The 18,369-nt window shown below is 32.8% G+C and overlaps 1 protein-coding gene across 2 annotated transcripts in view; it reads right to left on the reverse strand.

Annotated features, from left to right (window-relative positions):
- The window catches only part of ELP4 (elongator acetyltransferase complex subunit 4), a 241,508-nt gene that overhangs the window by 101,087 nt on the left and 122,052 nt on the right, over positions 1-18,369 (reverse strand). Inside the window, exon 10 of one of the 2 annotated variants that reach the window (XM_004755916.3) lies at positions 15,202-16,777. The exons of the other annotated variant lie outside the window; for it this stretch is intronic. Coding sequence (XP_004755973.1) covers positions 16,697-16,777 — 81 coding nt within the window. The 3' untranslated portion in view covers positions 15,202-16,696. Of the gene's footprint in view, positions 1-15,201; positions 16,778-18,369 lie in introns of those variants that run through there. 2 annotated transcript variants of the gene reach the window in all.

An 18,369-nucleotide genomic window follows, 5' to 3' on the forward strand; every position in this document is an offset into this window, starting at 1 on the left:
ATGTGACATTTTTATCCTCATATTTGATGTCTGCAGCATAAAATTATTACTCTTAGAGCGATGAGAAGGAGTGTCTTATTTAGAAAACAATGAAGCTTACTATACAATAACTGGAAGGAGAAATCATCTTCTGTAACTAGCAGAGTGGCTCCCAATCCTCTAAAGGAATGGTAAAAGAAGATGGCCAAGACATAACCCTTCCAAACTTAATTTTAAACAATGATCCAAATTATCATAAAATAATTAATCATGTTTCACTCAAGTGATAATAGATATAAATGTCAATTGACTAGGAACAATGAGTATGTAGGCCCATGGGATATTACTATCCAGTGTTATCAAGATGTTATCAACTTGGAACCTCCCCTCTATTTCAAGGGTATATTTTAAATGCTCAGTTGGTTTGGCTTTAATTAGTCATCCTGATGGGTATTCATACCCAGTCTTTACCATATGTCTATAGAAGTAAGAGGAAGAGATGACAGACAGGTTAAAAAAAAGCATTTAAATTTGAATTAAATTATTCAATAGTGTTTTAATACACTAAAAGCCAAAATTTCTCATGATAAAGGAGAGTTTTACATAAGCCAAAGATTTAGAAGGAAATCAATATAATGGTAGGGAAGAGTCCTTGGAGTGGAGAAGGAGCTAGTAAAATCTTCAAGGAGGAAAGATCAAGTTACATATCAAAGTTGTTTTTGTTTCTTTCTTTCTTTTTTTTTTTTTTTTAAGTTTTAGGTTGATATGGAGAAGTATTCCCAATCTTAAAGACAAGAAACAGTTGGTTAATTAGAGAACACTGAAACAGGCTGCTATGGCTACTATGCCGGGACCTGCATTTGGACTTTGAGAATTGATTACCTAATGCTTTTCCTCAAAGAGCAGACAACTCAGATACATATGGAGAGTTAAAGATGTAGTCAGGTTACAACATTGTACCTATACTCAACAATAAAATATTATAAAATTAAAAACTGTTAAGAGGGTAGATCTCGTGCTAAGCGTTTTTTTTTTTAAGGATTTTATTTACTTATTTATGTATGAGAGATAGAGAGAGAGAGAGAAAGGAGAGAAGCAGAGGGAGAGGGAGAAAGAATCTGAAGCAGACTTAGTGCTGAGTGCAGAGTCCAACATGGGGTGTGATCCCTGAGGTCATGAACTGAGCTGAAACCAAGAGTTGGACACTAAACCCATGGAGACACACAGGCACCCCTCATGTTAAGTGTTCATATGACAATTATAAAAGAGAGAGATGTAGTCAGATATTTAGCAGATGTAATATTTTCCACATATTATTAGTTTTTTCATTCAACAAATATTTACTAACCCCCTACTGTGTGCTACATCCTGTGTTAGGGGCTGCAGAAGCATTAGTAAACAAGAACATGCCATGATTTCTGCCACCAGCTTATGGTATAATAGAAACATCAAGAAAACAAAAAATTAAAATAATGTTTGTAAGTGTGAAAATAGAGGTAATTTACAAGGTACTCTAGGAGTATAGAGGTAGTCTACCTGACCTGGTTTTGGAGAATTAGGATAGACATTTTAGAGGAAGTAACATCTAACTAAAGGAGGAATAAGACTGACCTGGCAAGAATACTTGGAAAAGGGCACCTGGGTGGCTCACTGGGTTAAGCCACTGCCTTCGGCTCAGGTCATGATCATAGGGTCCTGGGATCGAGTCCCGCTTCGGGTTTTCTGCTCAGCAGAGAGCCCGCTTCCCCTTCTCTCTCTGCCAGCCTCTCTGCCTACTTGTGATCTCTGTCTGTTAAATAAATAAATAAATAAAATCCTTAAAAAAAAAAAAAAGATTACTTGGAAGAAAGGGGAAATATGTTTGGCATTTACAAAAGACTTGGAAGTAACAAAATGGGCCACTGTGGGGCCTGCAGATCTAAGAGTCAGACTGCAACTTGGAGTTCAGGAGGGAGATGGGCTAGAGAGGTTGCCAGAGACAAGCACTGGACTAGATTAAAAATTTACTTAAAAGCACCTCCATAAATATTTACTGAACGAATAAAAATCTATAGTTAATCTGGCTCTCACATAGTTAAGTCCTTGAAACTTCAAGTGACTCAGCATGTACATTATATTGAAATAACAAACATTTTATCCTAGGTTAAGATATTAAAAATCTCACAGAACTTCTCACATTTCTCTCTCTGTGACTCACACACACACACACACAAACACACGCACATGACCCCAAAGTAAATCTCACCTCAACTTTTAAAGCAAAGATGAGGGAATTATTGTAGTGGGAAGGAACTATTCCTTCTTGATACAAACAAGCGATTTGAGTGTTGTCAATCATTTAATTAAAAATCATCTGTAGGCACAATAATTTTATCTTATATGATGGTATTAAGACTTTTTTCAGGAAAATTTTATATCACATTTACTAATAGGAATGAACATTTTCTTTTCTTTTCTTGTCATATTTTTAATAAGATTCATGATGTACCATGCTCAGGCATATAAGTATATTTTTTAAAAATGTTGAAAAAAATGTTATATTAAAACCCAAAATAAAAAGTATAACTATTTAAATATTACACAAAACATCATTTCAATTTGCTTGTTTTCTAAATTTAAAATAAACATTCTGCTTTCCAAATGAAGCAATTACTTTTTCAGATCATAACTATTCAATAATTACCATTTTTAAATTTTTGAATATTTACTGTAAAGCAATGTAGTATCAACTTTTCTGATTAGAAAATAGATGCTTGTGGGAAAAATGGAAGCAATTTTATTTAAAAAAATGTGCAGATGTATCCTATAATAAAAAAGTACATTTAATGATCATATAATTAGATGGGAGGAGTAAGTGGGTATGATAAGATGAATGGATCACAGCTTTTACTGCCTAAGTTAAAATTTAACAAAAATTAAGGCTGCCTACCATTAGAATTGCTATGTAAGTTAGACTTTTTTCATTTTGTTGCTTTGAAATAAAGTATATAGTTTATTAATTACTTTGATAGTACTCCCTTTTCTTCAGAAATACATGTCATAAAATATATTATGCAGCTGACTGGTAGAAATTACACAGTTGAAATAAAAAATGTGGAAATAGGGGCATCTGGGTGGCTCAGTGGTTAAAGCCTCTGGCTTCGGCTCAGGTTATGATCTCAGGGTCCTGGGATAGAGCCCTACATGTGGCTCCCTGGTCAGCAAGGAGCCTGTTCCGCCCCGACCCCACAACCAACCCCCCCCCCACCTGCCCCTCTGCCTACTTGTGATCTTTTTCTGTCAAATAAATAAATAAAATATTTTAAGAAATGTGGTAATAGATAAACAATTTACTTTGACACTTTTTTCAGGATACTTACTTTAGGTGATGTTACTGAAATCTCATATGACTCACTTGTAAAGTGTTTTTATTTCAACTTGTGTTAGTTGAAATAAAAACAATATAGAAAATAATAAAAATTAAAATTTATATTTGTTAAAAATAATTTATATTGCATTAAAATATGAGTGTTTCATTGACTATATTGACTAAATAATTATGTAATACTATAACATTTATAAAAATATCCAAATAAAGTTGATGGTTATTTGACATGTTACTTTAGAAAGGCTCTGTGCAACACATTGTGATTATATTCCCGCTTCATAAGATTATAGAAAAAATTGCCCTTATTAAAAGGAATCTTTCCAAGGGAATAATACACTTGAATTAAAAATAATAGACAATTAGGAATAAACTTATTAAGTGATTGCTCCGATAAGCGAATTGGTCAAACTTTGCAGGCCATCTGAGTATCTTAGAGTCACATTTCAACAATCCAGGATGGGTTAAAAAAGATAGCATTTTATTACAACTTCTATATGCGGTCTTTGAAAAACCATTTTAATATCCAAATGCCTTTGTTTAAATCATCTCAATCTTTTCTTTTACAATTTAAACCTCATATTCACTTTGTTCTGCATGTTTGTTGTTAAAACTAGCCTAATGATTAAACCTTCTATATACATTCTTGAAAATTACTTTAGATTTCTTGTTTTTCTAAGATATTAATAGTAAGCCCTTTAACATCTCCTTGTCCATCATCTCAAAATATTTGATAATTTCTGATTTCAAAGGAATCACAAAAAAGAATATAGGGCAGTAAGGAAGTTTATTTTAAGGTCTACATAAGGAATCTTTATCAAAAAATTAAAATATTTTTGCTACAGTGCTCAACTTATTATTCTTTTTGAATCTATTTTTTATCTTTAAGATAAATTTGGAAACTTGTTTTGAAAAATACTTTTATGTTAAAATGAGAAAATTAAACCCTTCTTAAAAATATTTTTTGTAATATGGAAATTTATTGAGATGGTTTAAGAACTGGTAAATTCTGGTAGGAGTTAAAATACTAACAGGAACTCTTTGATTTTTGATGAATGTGATATATAGGTAAGAGAACATTTCAGAAAGCATAGATTTTTTTTTTAAAGACCATGATTTTTAACTTCATGTGAAGCTAACCTATAGGTAGTACTTGTAAGGGCGGAAAATGTTCACCAAATATTTTTGGGTTAAAAAAATATTTATAGTATGAAAGCAAAACCAATGAAAATTGGAAAAATTAGAGAAAGAAAGAGAAATATCTCCCTTCTACAGGCATAGTTTAAGTCTTGTTTCACAAATAAAAGGACCCTCACTAGCATATGGAGTAGTTGCCATGTCCTCCCAGGGATGGTCTGTAGCTATGTTCACCTCAGGCTCATCAAGAAGAGGTGAACTGTCAAATATAATTTCAGTCATAGGGTAGTTTGGTTGAGACAGATTAGTGGTATGCAATCATGATAGATAGTTTATCCTAGTTCCAAAATGCCGCTTGGGAAATCTTGAACTCAAATGAACAGAGACTCAGTCATTATTAGTGTCAAAAAGGTATACAGAGACAAAATTTGGTTGGCAGCATGAAAGATGAATCAAGGCGAAAAAGTGGCCAATTGCACGTTCCAAATAGAAATTGAGAGGCATATTACAGTTTGGAAACACTTTAAATAACAGAAGGGTCATATATTATTAATTGTTCATTGATTCATATTTAAAACATGTTCCTCTAAAGTAATATATTTTTAGAAAGACAATGTAAATTACATGTATTCTCTTGTTTCAAAATCTTTATTCTCACTGAGATACAGAATAAAGAGGCCCCTCTTAGATACAGGATTAAGACAGTAAGATATTTCTAAAAATTTACATAATTTTTATTCTCTTTCTTTCAGTTGAAAATTCTAAGAAATCAGACTTTTTAAGAGAAAAATGGGTTTTGTGGAAAAATATTAACATTTAACTGTTACAAATCTGATGAGTTTCTTAGGAAGAAATCAGGATATACTATGGGCATAAACTTAGAATGTGGAAGAACTTAATGCAAAGAACCTTCCAAACATTTTCTAAACACTGGAGAATATACATTTATAAATTGTAAAATATATTATTCTATTAGCAAACACAAACTTTGGTATCTTTAAACCACCCCCCAAACCCAACTGAATATCCACAAAAAGAATGTCCTCGAGTGTCACTGCCTGAAGTGATATGCTCTGACAAATCTAACAGCTCTTTCTGTGTCATTCCTAATGCACTTGTCACTCAGTATTATCCATCCTCATTAATGACAATGGGAAAGTTTATCTTGGGAACACGTTTTAAATCATCTACTCTTTACAATGGGACCATGAAATCTCTTACAAAACATGAGGCGGGAACTACTCTGACAACAAAACCCCTTCCTGGCAGCTTTATTCTTAATTCCTGTTCAAGGAGTAATCTGTTTATTATAAAATCATACAGAACAATATATTAAACAGAATTTGAAACAAGAATAGCTAGTGTGATTTTCAAGCTTACAAGTATTTTTACAACATTTTTATTAGGCTGAAAACACTAAGTTGAGTCCTTTTTGTGTGGTTTCATGCAATCTTCTTTTCTATTCTACATTATAAACACCTTTGAGAAGGATTGATTTTAACTAATTTTAAAACAATTCACAAAGGCCAAAGACATTAATCTTTACTTAATTATTTAGAAAATAATAGTAGGCATTAAAAGCAATTTTGAGTAAAACTGTCCTCACATGTTTAAATTTTCTAACTAAAATGGCAGAAGATTCCAACTCAAGACTCACACAGCCTAAAAAATATTCTGACCAGCCCCCAAGTTACTTTAAATATATTTATATTTTAAGCTTTAACATGCTCTTATTTCCTTGCTTAAGAAATTCCTACAGTTAAAAAAAAAATGAAGTGAAAAATAAGCAAGAATTCTTGATCCATAGCAGCCACTCAAGCCTTCTGTTTTAACTTGGCTATCAGTTACAGTGTGGATAATGAGTAGCTAATCTTTCTTAGGTATACTTCTGCTGATAAAATCAAAACTTGTTAGAAACATATCTTTATGCTTCCTATTATTCAGTCATTAAAATTTTAATGCTACATTTTGATTAATTTACTTATGATAAAATAATCTTATATAGATTACAATAAATTTGAAAAATCACACTTAGTGTTGATTTTCTCCCTTTTAATCATCTGAAGCTCATTTGTGAATTCAAACATGCTAGAAACAAATACAGATTTTCAATATTTAAATTTCATGGAGCTGTAATTCATGAAGACTTTTTAGCCTCAGAATTCAAGTCTAACAAAAAATAAAAGTTTCCTTTAAAGGATACTCTGAAGATTTTATGTGTTTCATGTTTAAGATTATGAGTTAAATGTACATAAAGAGCAGAAGATGGTTAATTTAATTTATAATGTTTTGTAAAAGAAATATAAAATCTAAGGAAAAATAAGAAGATGTACATGTAAATTATAATTGTTTCTCATATATTAGGTGTTTATTAGGAAGGCCAAAATAGCAATTAATGTGTGGCTTCAGAAAGCACAGTTAGTACTAATGTGATGGGTGGGAAGTTTCTTTAGCATCTCAAAGAATGTTCTAGCAGCTGTAGTTGGTAGAGAATGAAATGGGTGCCTCCAAGAAAGTGGGTTCCTCATGAATACAGAGAGGCTGGGTGAGAAAATATATGCCTACAATAAGAAGCTGGCTTTGAACACTATGAGCTCCCTTCTGATTTTAGCATTTTAAGAAATCTAGGTTATTTTCTCAAAGAGACACACCTGCATTATTAATTCAGAAAGTGCAAACTACACATTAAGTGATTATATGAATTAATTATTACTCAAAGCGTAATTTAAAGGCTATCAATCATATCCTCTAAATGACAGCTCTTTCAGTAAGTTTTGTTTAAATTGTGTAGTGTTCTAAAGAAGTGGTTCTTATTTGTAGCAAACTTTCTCTGTAAATGACCAGGTAATAAATATTTTTTTGGCCTTGCGTGCCGTAAGATGTCAGCTTAGTGATGCAGTGTGAAAGCAGCCATAGACAATTCATAAACAATTAGGCCTGGCTGTGTTCCAATCCAAGTTTATTTGAAAAAAAACAGTGAGGCTGGATTTGGCCCATAGGTCATAGTCTGTGAACTTCATGCTTTAAAGCATCAGGGGCAAAGTTGACTTAATAATGTTTTTACTTAGGTATTTTTATGTGAACCAAACCGTAAGAATCTTTCCAATAAAATGATGGGAATGTTATAATATATTTGAGTGCTAAAGCAAATAAATGGCTCATATTTACGGTACTATGAAGAGTAAATCACACTTCCAAAATATCTTTACATGTACTCTTTCTGTTTCTTGAGTAAATTACACATTAAGTCAATAGAACCGATGAAGGAAAATGCATTCAGCTATAAATTATGCACTGTAGAAGATTTTCTTCTGAATATAATTGTCCTTAAATTTCTATCTGGGCCAGAATGGTTTCCCAGGAGGAAATTCTTAAGAAGCCAAACTAAAGAATTAAGTTGGGACTTGTCAGCTCTATGTGTACAAAGAGATCAGTGGAATCATTCTTCAATAATGATATTTCTGATGATTTATTATTACAGAAGTGATATTAGCCGCCTTATTTGCAATGTGCATTTAAATCTGAACTTAACCAAAATGTTGTATTTATCTTCTATTGTACATAGTTATTTCATGCTTAACTCCTGAGTCTCATGAATCTTTTGTAATATTTTTCTGTTAAAAGCCATATAGGCAATAAAATCCACTCCATTGGCCCAAGAAGACCAGGGATATTAAAAGGCAATTACTGGGTCAAAGGAGATTAGAAGGTATAGGTACTTTAAACCCACGAATCTGAACTGATTCCTGTCAGCTCTGGGCAACTTTTACAAATTTGGAAAATTTATTATAAAATCTTTTAAGATGAAGCATTCAAAATAATTTTCAAATGGCAATAAAATGACAGTAAGGAAGTAATGATTCAAATAGAGTATCAATCACTTTTTGGTAACTAAAAATTATTATGTAGTTCCTCACTTTCTGATAATTCTGAAGAGTACAGCTTAACTTCACTTTGGTAATAATGGTTCATTGTATTATTAGCTGATTTTGTTGATTTTTTGTTGAAGTATGACTGGTACACAATATCCTACTAGTTTCAGGTGTACATCATTGTGATTTGATATTTTTATACATTATGAAATGATCCCCATGATGTCTAGTTACCATCTGTCACCAAAGTTATTATATTAGTGACTATGTTCCTATGCTGTACATTATAACCCCACGACTTCTTTCTTTTTATAACTGGAAGTCTATACCTCCTAATCCCCTTTCTCTACTTCTTCTCTCTCCCAACACTCCCCTGTCTGATAACCAACAGGGTTTTTTTTTTTTTTTAAGGTTTTATTTATTTATTTGACAGACAGAGATCACAAGTAGGCAGAGAAGCAGGCAGAGAGAGAAAGGAAGGGAAGCAGAAGCCCTGCTGAGCAGAGAGCCCGATGTGGGGCTCGATCCCAGGACCCTGGGATCATGACAGGTGCCCTAACCAACAGTTTTTTTCTTGTATCTATGTGTCAACATTTGGTTTTGTTTGTTCATTTGTTTTGTTTTTAGATTCCACATATAAGTGAAATCATATGGTATTTGATTTTCTCTCACTTATTTCATTAACATAATGCCTTGCAGGTCCATCCATATTGTTGCAAATGGATCAGCTGCTGTTTTGAAGGTTATTTCATTTATTTGAGACCTTAGAACTAGATTAACCATTTATGCAAACTGTATTAGCATTATCAGACTATTACATATAATCCGCAAGGGTGAGGTTCTATTATTTATTATTTTTATTTTTTAAAAATTTTATTTATTTAAGAGAGAGAGAGAGAGAGACTGAGAGTGAGCATGAGCAAGAAGCAGACTCCCTGTTGAGCAGGGAGCCCAATGTGGGACTCGATCCCAGGACCCTGCTATCATGACCTGAGCAGAAAGCAGCTGCTTGACTGACTGAGCCACCCAGATGCCTCATAAATGCTGAGAGTCATGCAAATATGTTTTGAGCACTGTCAAGAGGACATTCACTCATTCATTCATTCATTCATTCATTCAATATTTTTTGAGCACATACATGATCAGGCACTGAACTAGGAAGAGGGGAATATGGTGATGAGTAAAACAGACATAAGGTTAAAGTATTTATGCCCTTAAATGAACATGTTTTCCCAAAGCTTCGGTATTTTATGTAAGAGGCTTAAGCATGATCATGACGTTTTCACTATGCTAAGGAAGTATGGCAGCAAAGCCAAACAAAACATTGTGAAGAGTGGACAACTGAGAGCTAAACAACAAGCACAGATTACTTAGATCAGGGATATGCTCGGCTGCTTGCACCATGTTTGCCCTTAATGACTGGCCTTAGTATTTTTTTTTTTTTAAAGATTTTATTTACTTATTTATTTGACAGACAAGTAGGCAGAGAGGCAGGCCGAGACAGAGAAAGGAGGAAGCAGGCTCCCCACTGAGCAGAGAGCCTGATGCAGGGCTTGATCCCAGGACCCTGAGATCATGACCTGAACCGAAGGCAGAGGCTTTAACCCACTGAGCCACCCAGGCATCCCATGACCTTAGTATTTTCCTATAAAAATCAGTTCTACAGGTTTTTGAAGGGTGACTTATCATTATTCATTTTATTCTTGACTCAAACCCATTATTAAATTACTTTTGTTTGACCCAGATTTGATTTGGCACTGGCTACAAATTTAAATTTTTTGATAGTACCCATCAAACTCCAAAACAATTAGGGGTGTATAGTTGTGTAACTGAATGGCCAAATTCAGAGGAAAGAATCTAGAAAGTGCTGGATAAATTTATTATTAATTTGATTTTGAGAACAAAAAATGATTTACACCTTTTATATTTGTGTATGTATGTGTGTATACATATCAAACATAAAATATAAATGTATTAAAATTACTGTAATGTACAAAATATTTTAATCACTAGTTTCATTTTTATCCTAAAATCTTAATTTATTGAAAAATCAGGTGAGTGAATTCATTCAGCACGGATCATTCCTAATACTTTATCTGCACCACCATTTGTCTCCCTCAGCACATTGGCAAGGCTCTGAAAAGTTATGAAAATAAACACTGTCTAGTTTGATTACTTTTTCCTACCTATCCCTTACAAATTTTGGACTTCAATACAGAAAAAAATGGAGTATATACATCTTAGGCATTTAAAAACATGCTAGCTTTATGGTAAAGAACATGTGAACACTGCTGCTGTGCTATGCTTTTCTGTATCTGGATGTGATCCAGGTATCTAAACAACTGTGTGCCTATGTTCAGGTTTCCTTAAAGACTAGCTAAATGTTTTAGTAATTTTCTATAATTATATCAAGAATATAGCACTAGTGCATTTGGTTTTGCTCAGTATCTTAGCAATCTGTTTGTAAAAATATTAATAAACTAGTATTGTGTTAGCTTTTCCCTTTGCCCACTGAATACAAGAGAAGTTGACCCATTTATTTACAGGCTCAACAAGGGCAATCCATTTCATGCTATAGCACTGACCCTTAACAAAGATCTTGTAAATGAGTAGCCTATTACAATATGTACAAGTGACCTTTAATTGCACCAAAAGGCTTTTTGTGACAAGGGTTTTCAATGCTACACCGTAGCTACAGTATAAGCTGGTAAAATATTTCTTAGGTTGTTGAGCAGATATATCAACAACACATCTCCCTATCAAAAAAAAATACGTATATATATAAAATTTGAGGCATTTAATAGTCTCCATTATAATAATGCCTTTTAAATGACTATTGATTAGAAGAATAAACTATTTTTTTAATCACAGAAGAATTAAATATTTAGAACTCACATAAAATAACTCATTAGCTCATTAAAAATCTAATAAAATACAGCTTCATTTTTAATAAAATAGCCTTTGGAAACAAAAATAGTTATTTCAAACTTGGCACTAGGTTCATTTTATAATAGAAAAATTTAAACTTAGTAAAAGACAACTCTTCCCTGGAATTTTCACAACTTAGAAATGTTTAGGGAATAATCACATATCCAACAAAACATGTCCAAATACTCAAATACATTCCAAAAGTTATTTATATTAAGTAAAGATATTTAAAGCAAAATTTCAATGAAGTATAGGGTCAGATATTACCACTGATTTACTCAGAAATTTCTGAATGAGTGCAATATATTTTTGACAGTCTCACAAAAAATGAAACCAAATACTCAATTTCATTAAACCACTCATATTAAGTATCTTATTTCTGGAAGGCTCATGACAAAATGATTTAGTCTGATGCTCTACAACAACGGTGGGCTGACTTGACAGCACCTGACAAAACAGTTCAGTGAACTTCACTAGACCAGATACAAAGAACCTGAACCAGCTACTCTATGAAATGTCCACTGTGGCATGGAGTTATGACAGTAATAACTCTGATGAAACTTTAATTTCTACTTAAATAAGAGTATTGCTTTACTAGTTTTGTGGCTAAAAGCATTTCTGTTACACCTCAGTTTCTCCTAATTAGTCTCTTAAAAGTTCTATCTTGTAAAAACTAAAAATTTATATTTAATCTCATATTTCCTTAATGAGGAACATTTTTTTAAAAGATTTTATTTATTTACTTGACAGAAATCACAAGTAGGCAGAGAGGCAGGCAAAGAGAGAGAGGGGGAGGTAGGCTCCCTGCTGAGTAGAGAGTCCGATGCAGGGCTCCATCCCAGGACCCTGGGATCATGACCTGAGCTGAAGGCAGAGGCTTTAACCCACTGAGCCACCCAGGCTCCCCATGAGAAACATTTCTTATCCTAAACTGTAGAGTCTTTTTTAGTAATACTGATCAATAAAAAAGGGAAATATTTTGCAATCATGAGATTTATTGCTTAACTTTGCTTAAAGATGGTATTTGAAGTACTTCTAGTAAATGATACATTTGCAACAAAAAAGAAATAGGTATTAATATGAATGGATTAAACCTTCATTAGACCAAGTTATGATTAAAAAGGAGGCAAAAAAAGAAATTTTAGAAAACTGAGTTTGTTATCTTACTACCTTATAAATTATATATGCCTTAATTATCTCACAAGATGATGCTTCAAAGATTATATATGTAAAATAATTCAGAAAAAAATATAACAACATGGTAAGTATGAGCAAATTAGTATTTGCAAAAATACCTGCATGTTGAATGCAAGTGAATACAAAGATACAATAATATTATAGTGAAACTAAGTTTTGGTACTTCTGAACCATATCAAAATAGTGAACCAAAGCAAGGGAACCCTGTTTCTTTGTATAGAAATATTTTCCCCACATTATGTAGCTAAGATCTAGAAATTCTACAGAGGTGGTTAGTACTTTAGGGAATGGCTTTATAGTTTGGCAAATTAATTTTTCTATTAAAATACATCTACCAAATACCAGAAATTAGTAAAAAAAAAAATAAGGAAAAGAACAATCTTGCAATGCTAATGTTATATAAGGGAGAATTTATGGTTAATTCATTCTGAATTTTATAAGGTATTTCATAAAAATAGAGTAGAAATGCTAGGGGCACAAGAACTTTTAACATGAATGTTGAAAGATTATATATCAGTGTGTGTGTGTATTTTTGTTCTTCTTTATGTCTCACAGCAGAGGCTTTGTGGCTCATGCACTGAAGATGGGATGGCAGGGCACTGTGGGGCGTGGTGAATAGTTGTTGTTTCAGAGCCCAGGCTCTGGTAGAAGTGTCATTTCTGTCAGTTATTAACTCTGACCTTGGATAAGTTAGGTTACTTGATCTCTTTGAACCTTAAGTTTCTTCAATTATAAAATGTAGATACTCGTGGTATACAGTAGTTGTGAGATCTCTGAGTAATGCGTAGAAAGCACTTGCGGTAGTCCTAGGACCCTGCTAAAGAGTCGATAAAACTTATTATTTTTAAGTCAATAATAATTAACAGAGCTCCTGAACACGTTAACTTTCCAGTGTAACTCTGTACATGGAGTTAAAAGATCTGGATTTAATGCTAGCTCTGTGACTTTGGGAAGGTCACGCAACTCCTTATATTTCCTCACATTAGAATGTGTGTACTAATCCAATGGCAAGGGCTCCTGTGAGTATCAAATAAGAGATAGATATGGTAGTGTATGTGAAAGCACCAACACAATGCCTAGAATAAATGAGATACCCAATACATGTTTTTAAATATACTTACGGTAGACATGAATTACTCTAAAATTAGTACTTTAACAATTCAACCAATATTTGTGGCATACCTCCCACGTGTGCTTGGGATTTTGCCACAAAAAAGACAGACTATGCTCTAATCTTGTGAAGCTTACAACAAAAAAGGCTGAATCATGTTGAAAAATAACAAACTAACTGATAATTAATTGTAGTAATACATGTTACACTGAGAATTAAAATAGGGTATGTGATAGCAGATAACAGAGTGAATACTTCAAATGGGCCAGTCTGGGAAGATCTCTCTAAGGAGACTGAGATATTTAACCTGTGATCCAGTGACAAGAAAAAGCCATGAAAGGATGGAGGGATGAACATTCTGGACATACACTGTGCAAAGATCTTGAGGAAGGACTAAAGATATTTTGGGTACAAAAGTATCCCCAAAGTTACCTATATTAATCACAAAGCTCATGGATACCATATTTATTAAGCTCTAGATAAGTTCTTTCTCTTCTAGGCATTTTGGAGGTTATATTAGTAAAATATATGTTCTCACCTTCTACCTGTTGAAATGGGGTAGCCATGATTTGTCATTATTTTTTGTTTTCTATTTTTCTATCTTCCTCAGACACCATAAATAGCACATTGTAGGGGGTAGTGGTTTAGGGAATATCGTATAAACTGGGTGAGTTCTGCTACAGCAGTTCTACAGATGCTTTTAAAAAATGCCTTGAAATACTGCAATATGGTTTTCCTGGAACCATACAATAAAATACATACAGAAGTGTTTATATCTGCAAGATTCAGGATAGAAGACAGATTTTTTTCCTCTTTGTATCTATCCTTAGACGATGCTGAATCTGTACCATCCTAATCTCAAAAGTGAGATTGCTGGACCATAGGTACCACAGAATCTTTAACAGACTCATGAACTGAAAACTATGTGGCAAGATTCTAAATATTAGACTTTTGCTTTGTGTCACCATCTTGCTGACCATATTCCTAACATATTTCTAATATGCAGTATGACTTAGTATAAAAATTTGTGCAATGTGAACCATTAGAGTCTAAGTTCAATTTATAAAATGACCCTTTTTATATAAAAATTATTCACAGTCAAGGTGTCATAAAATAATTTAAAATACTTCTCAAAGAAAGAGGATTTATTTGATGTGATTTATTGGATGTAACAATGTCTAAGTTTTGTATCTCAGGTGTTGATGACCATACAGAAACTTTTAGAGCTATAATAGCCAAACATGAATGTACTCTTCCTTGCCAAATGAAGCAATGATGTTCGGCTAGCCCAACTAACAGGAAGCATGTGAAGTGAACACAAAAGCACACAGGCCCTATGCTGCCTAAGGGAAAGTCAGCAAGATGGCAGCTTCAATCATTCGGAATAATACTAAAGCAGCCTTAGGCTTTTCTCAGAATGGAAACATGTCACTATTACTGCAATATTCCAACAAATCAGAATGCAGAGAAAAGAACACTTATGCAATCACATCCTAGAAGGGCACTTTACTCAACATTTAAGTGGAAAATAATTATAAAGAAATTTCAGAAAAATTGTCAGTGAAAAAAATGACTCAGGGAAAAATGTTTTTTCTTTTAATGCACTTAATAGATTTTTTAAAAGCTTACCACTTAGAATTTCTTTTTACATTCTCCTTAAGGAATTATTAATGTAAACACTAATTTTTATGAAGTGGTAAGTGAAAAGTTTGGGATTCAGGCTGCCAGTTAAGAAATATTCATTTTCCTTCTGATATAGTACTATTACTTCGGAAGTTTGATCAAAGGGGATAAAGTTCCCCAACATTTATATAGGAAGTTAAAAAAATGCTTCAAATATTTTGGGAACTTACCTAATCAGTATACTTCTAGCATGTGTCTAGTCATGTAGCCATCTTTGGTCAATCATCAAAAAATCAAAGGCAAATTGGCATGACTCAACCCTAACTTTAATACCGCATGATTGTGTCGTGTAAGCTTGTTTTGTGTGAGAGCTGCTGTGGTTTTAGTAGAGAGATTAACAACCGGACCTAAGCTGGCCTCCAAACCTTGCCCTGCTGATGCCTCCAGCTCTTTGAAGTCTGACCATCATACCTGGCAAAACAACAGTGAGAACCAGGGTGGTGTCAGATCTAATCAAGTTGGTCGCTGCAGCAGAGCTAACTATGGGGTTCACTAATTGGCCCAATTGCGGATTATACCTTTTGCTACAGATTCAAGACAATAATTTAGTTAAATGATGTGTTTTTTTTTCTTATCTCTTCTAATTAAGATTCCAATGTGGGAAGAAATAGGATTAGACAGAGTCTCAAAACTGTGTTCCCCTTAAGGTGGTATGCACTTTTGATAGGCTCACTACGACATGTGAAATATAAAAGAGCACAGTCTTACCAACTTCTGGAGAATCCAGTATGACCCTACTGGATGTCTACCTTACTTAGGAAATAAAGTAAATATGGGGATGGTGATATAACGAATATATTAAGATGTAAACACGTACAAAATGACATTTCCATTGTTAAAGAATGCTAATTTGAATTTACTTTTGACAAGTGATTTGATCTGGATGAACAGATGCACATGTTCCTCTTTGATTTTCTTTTGCTAACTGTAGTATATCTGGGAATTGAATATTGCAGTATTTGTAGAGGGCATCATTATCAGAATTGGTATATTGGACTATATGGTCCCTCATGCTACGACTTAATGCTCTTGAGTCAGACATTTATGTTTCCGTTATTTTTCTTTTTAGTGACATAACTGTTAATTGACAAGTAAGTTAACCAATTCTCTCCTGTACCTCCAGGTATAGTGAACAGTCCCCTTTCTACCTCCTATTTAAAACTGGAAAGACTATTGGTATAAAACATAGGCAAGTAAGGAAACCTAGGACCAAAGATATCATGCAACTCTAAGTTGTCCAACATTGTCATAGTGACTACAAGAGTCTATGGTTTTACAATATGTAAAAATTTCAGATAATTCTACTGAATCATATCAAGTATACTGTAGTACTATATAAAGCTGATTTATACTGATGGCATATAATATTTTGGTCTCAATATACCTGAGAAGGAGTTTTCTAAGTAAGTGCATCAAAAATAGTTGTTATTTAATAAATAGTGGTTTTTCAGTTCTTCTGTGAGAAAGTTTTTGATGACTGGAGACTCGGTACTGGAGTCCTGTGTTCTGAATTAGGGGCAAAATATTAAAGACAATCTTGAGTAAACTTAATCTATTTCGATTTTCTGGACTGTCAATATTCATTTAATGTGCAAAACCCACATAAATAAACTACTTATGATAATTACTATTTTGGGACCAATTAAAACCTATGTACATATTGTTTTACCTTATTTTTGAAAATTTGCTGTTATGATATCATCAAATTAAATGAAGCCACATTTCAAATCCTATCAAATCTTACTTGTTTAGGTATCACAATTACATCATAATGACTAATATAAAGAAAAATTTGGCTAATGATGATCCCAACATCAGAGAAGCAAAAATACAAAACTGAAAAAAAAAAAAAAAAAAAAGAACCAAACAAGTCTAAGTAGTTATTTCAGCTGGGAAGTGAAGCTATGTACCCAAGTTATATTTCTTAAGGAACTTAATGAAGAAAGTAATATTTATATATCACTTGCCTGGTGGAGTTTATATAATACTTATAGCTGTATTGTTTGGGCAAGTTTTCAGACTCTGTAACTTATCTATCCATATATGTATTTCAGCAAGATTTTATACCTGCTAAGTGTATGCTCTGTTCTTAGTTCTGGGACAGATAGGAAGATGAAAAAGACATAGTTTCTATATATTGAGTCTATTATTATATCTTAGTAAAGCCTTTTGTTATAAAATATTCAATTACCATATAGTAAGTATAAGTAAGCCAGTAGAGGGCCTGGTACACAATAATGGCTTAATAAATCTTGGTATGATTGAATAAAGGTTATGTGGTAAGGCCAAGAAATAAGTAGCATGTCATGGTTAATCAAATATGCTAGACAGTTACATTGTACAGTTTATAAGGATTATAAATTTTTAAAGAATTGGAAAGCTATTTTTTTTTTAACCTGAAGCCAGACTGAATCAACCTTAAATTTTCTCTTTTACCTATCCAGAATACGTGCCAGGATTTTAGTGTCATTACTATAGATATGATTCCTCTACGGTTTTTGTAGAGGGGCGAATTTATAGAACTTCATAACTGACGAACACTAGGTATTAGTAAAAATTTATTGTGATTAGATAAATGCTTCCACTTGAGTCTGAATAATACAAATACACAGTCCAAGAAGAGATAAATATTCTTTTGCCTTTTCCAAATAACTCAGAAATATTAAAGACTGCTGTTTAAAGCTGCTCTACTTGTTAGAGGCTCTTGGTGGCTGTTAGTAAAAAAAAAAATAAATAAATAAAATAAAATAAAATAAAATAAAATAAATAAAAATTTAGTTTTCATCTATAAAAAAGAGTATTTAAAAAATCAAAGAAAGGGTACCCTAAAAATAGAGATGAAGATATTTTCCTGGTTTTTTTTTTGCTCCTTGTTTCCAACATGACAATTTTGAGACTGTGTGACTGATAAGAAAATTCCACCACGTAACAAATCTACCTGTATGGAATCAGAAAAGATATCTGCTTGCCCTGCTAAACCACCTTTCTCTTCTGAAAGTAGAATGCAGATTCAATGTCTGCTATATTAGAATCTCACACTTTATAGACTAGTACACATTTTATTATTTTTATTTTATTATTATTTTTTAGTATCAGTT

Source organism: Mustela putorius, unplaced genomic scaffold, assembly GCF_011764305.1.
Source record: "Mustela putorius furo isolate JIRA1106 unplaced genomic scaffold, ASM1176430v1.1 tig00003859_pilon_pilon_pilon, whole genome shotgun sequence".
Lineage (NCBI taxonomy): Eukaryota > Metazoa > Chordata > Mammalia > Carnivora > Mustelidae > Mustela > Mustela putorius.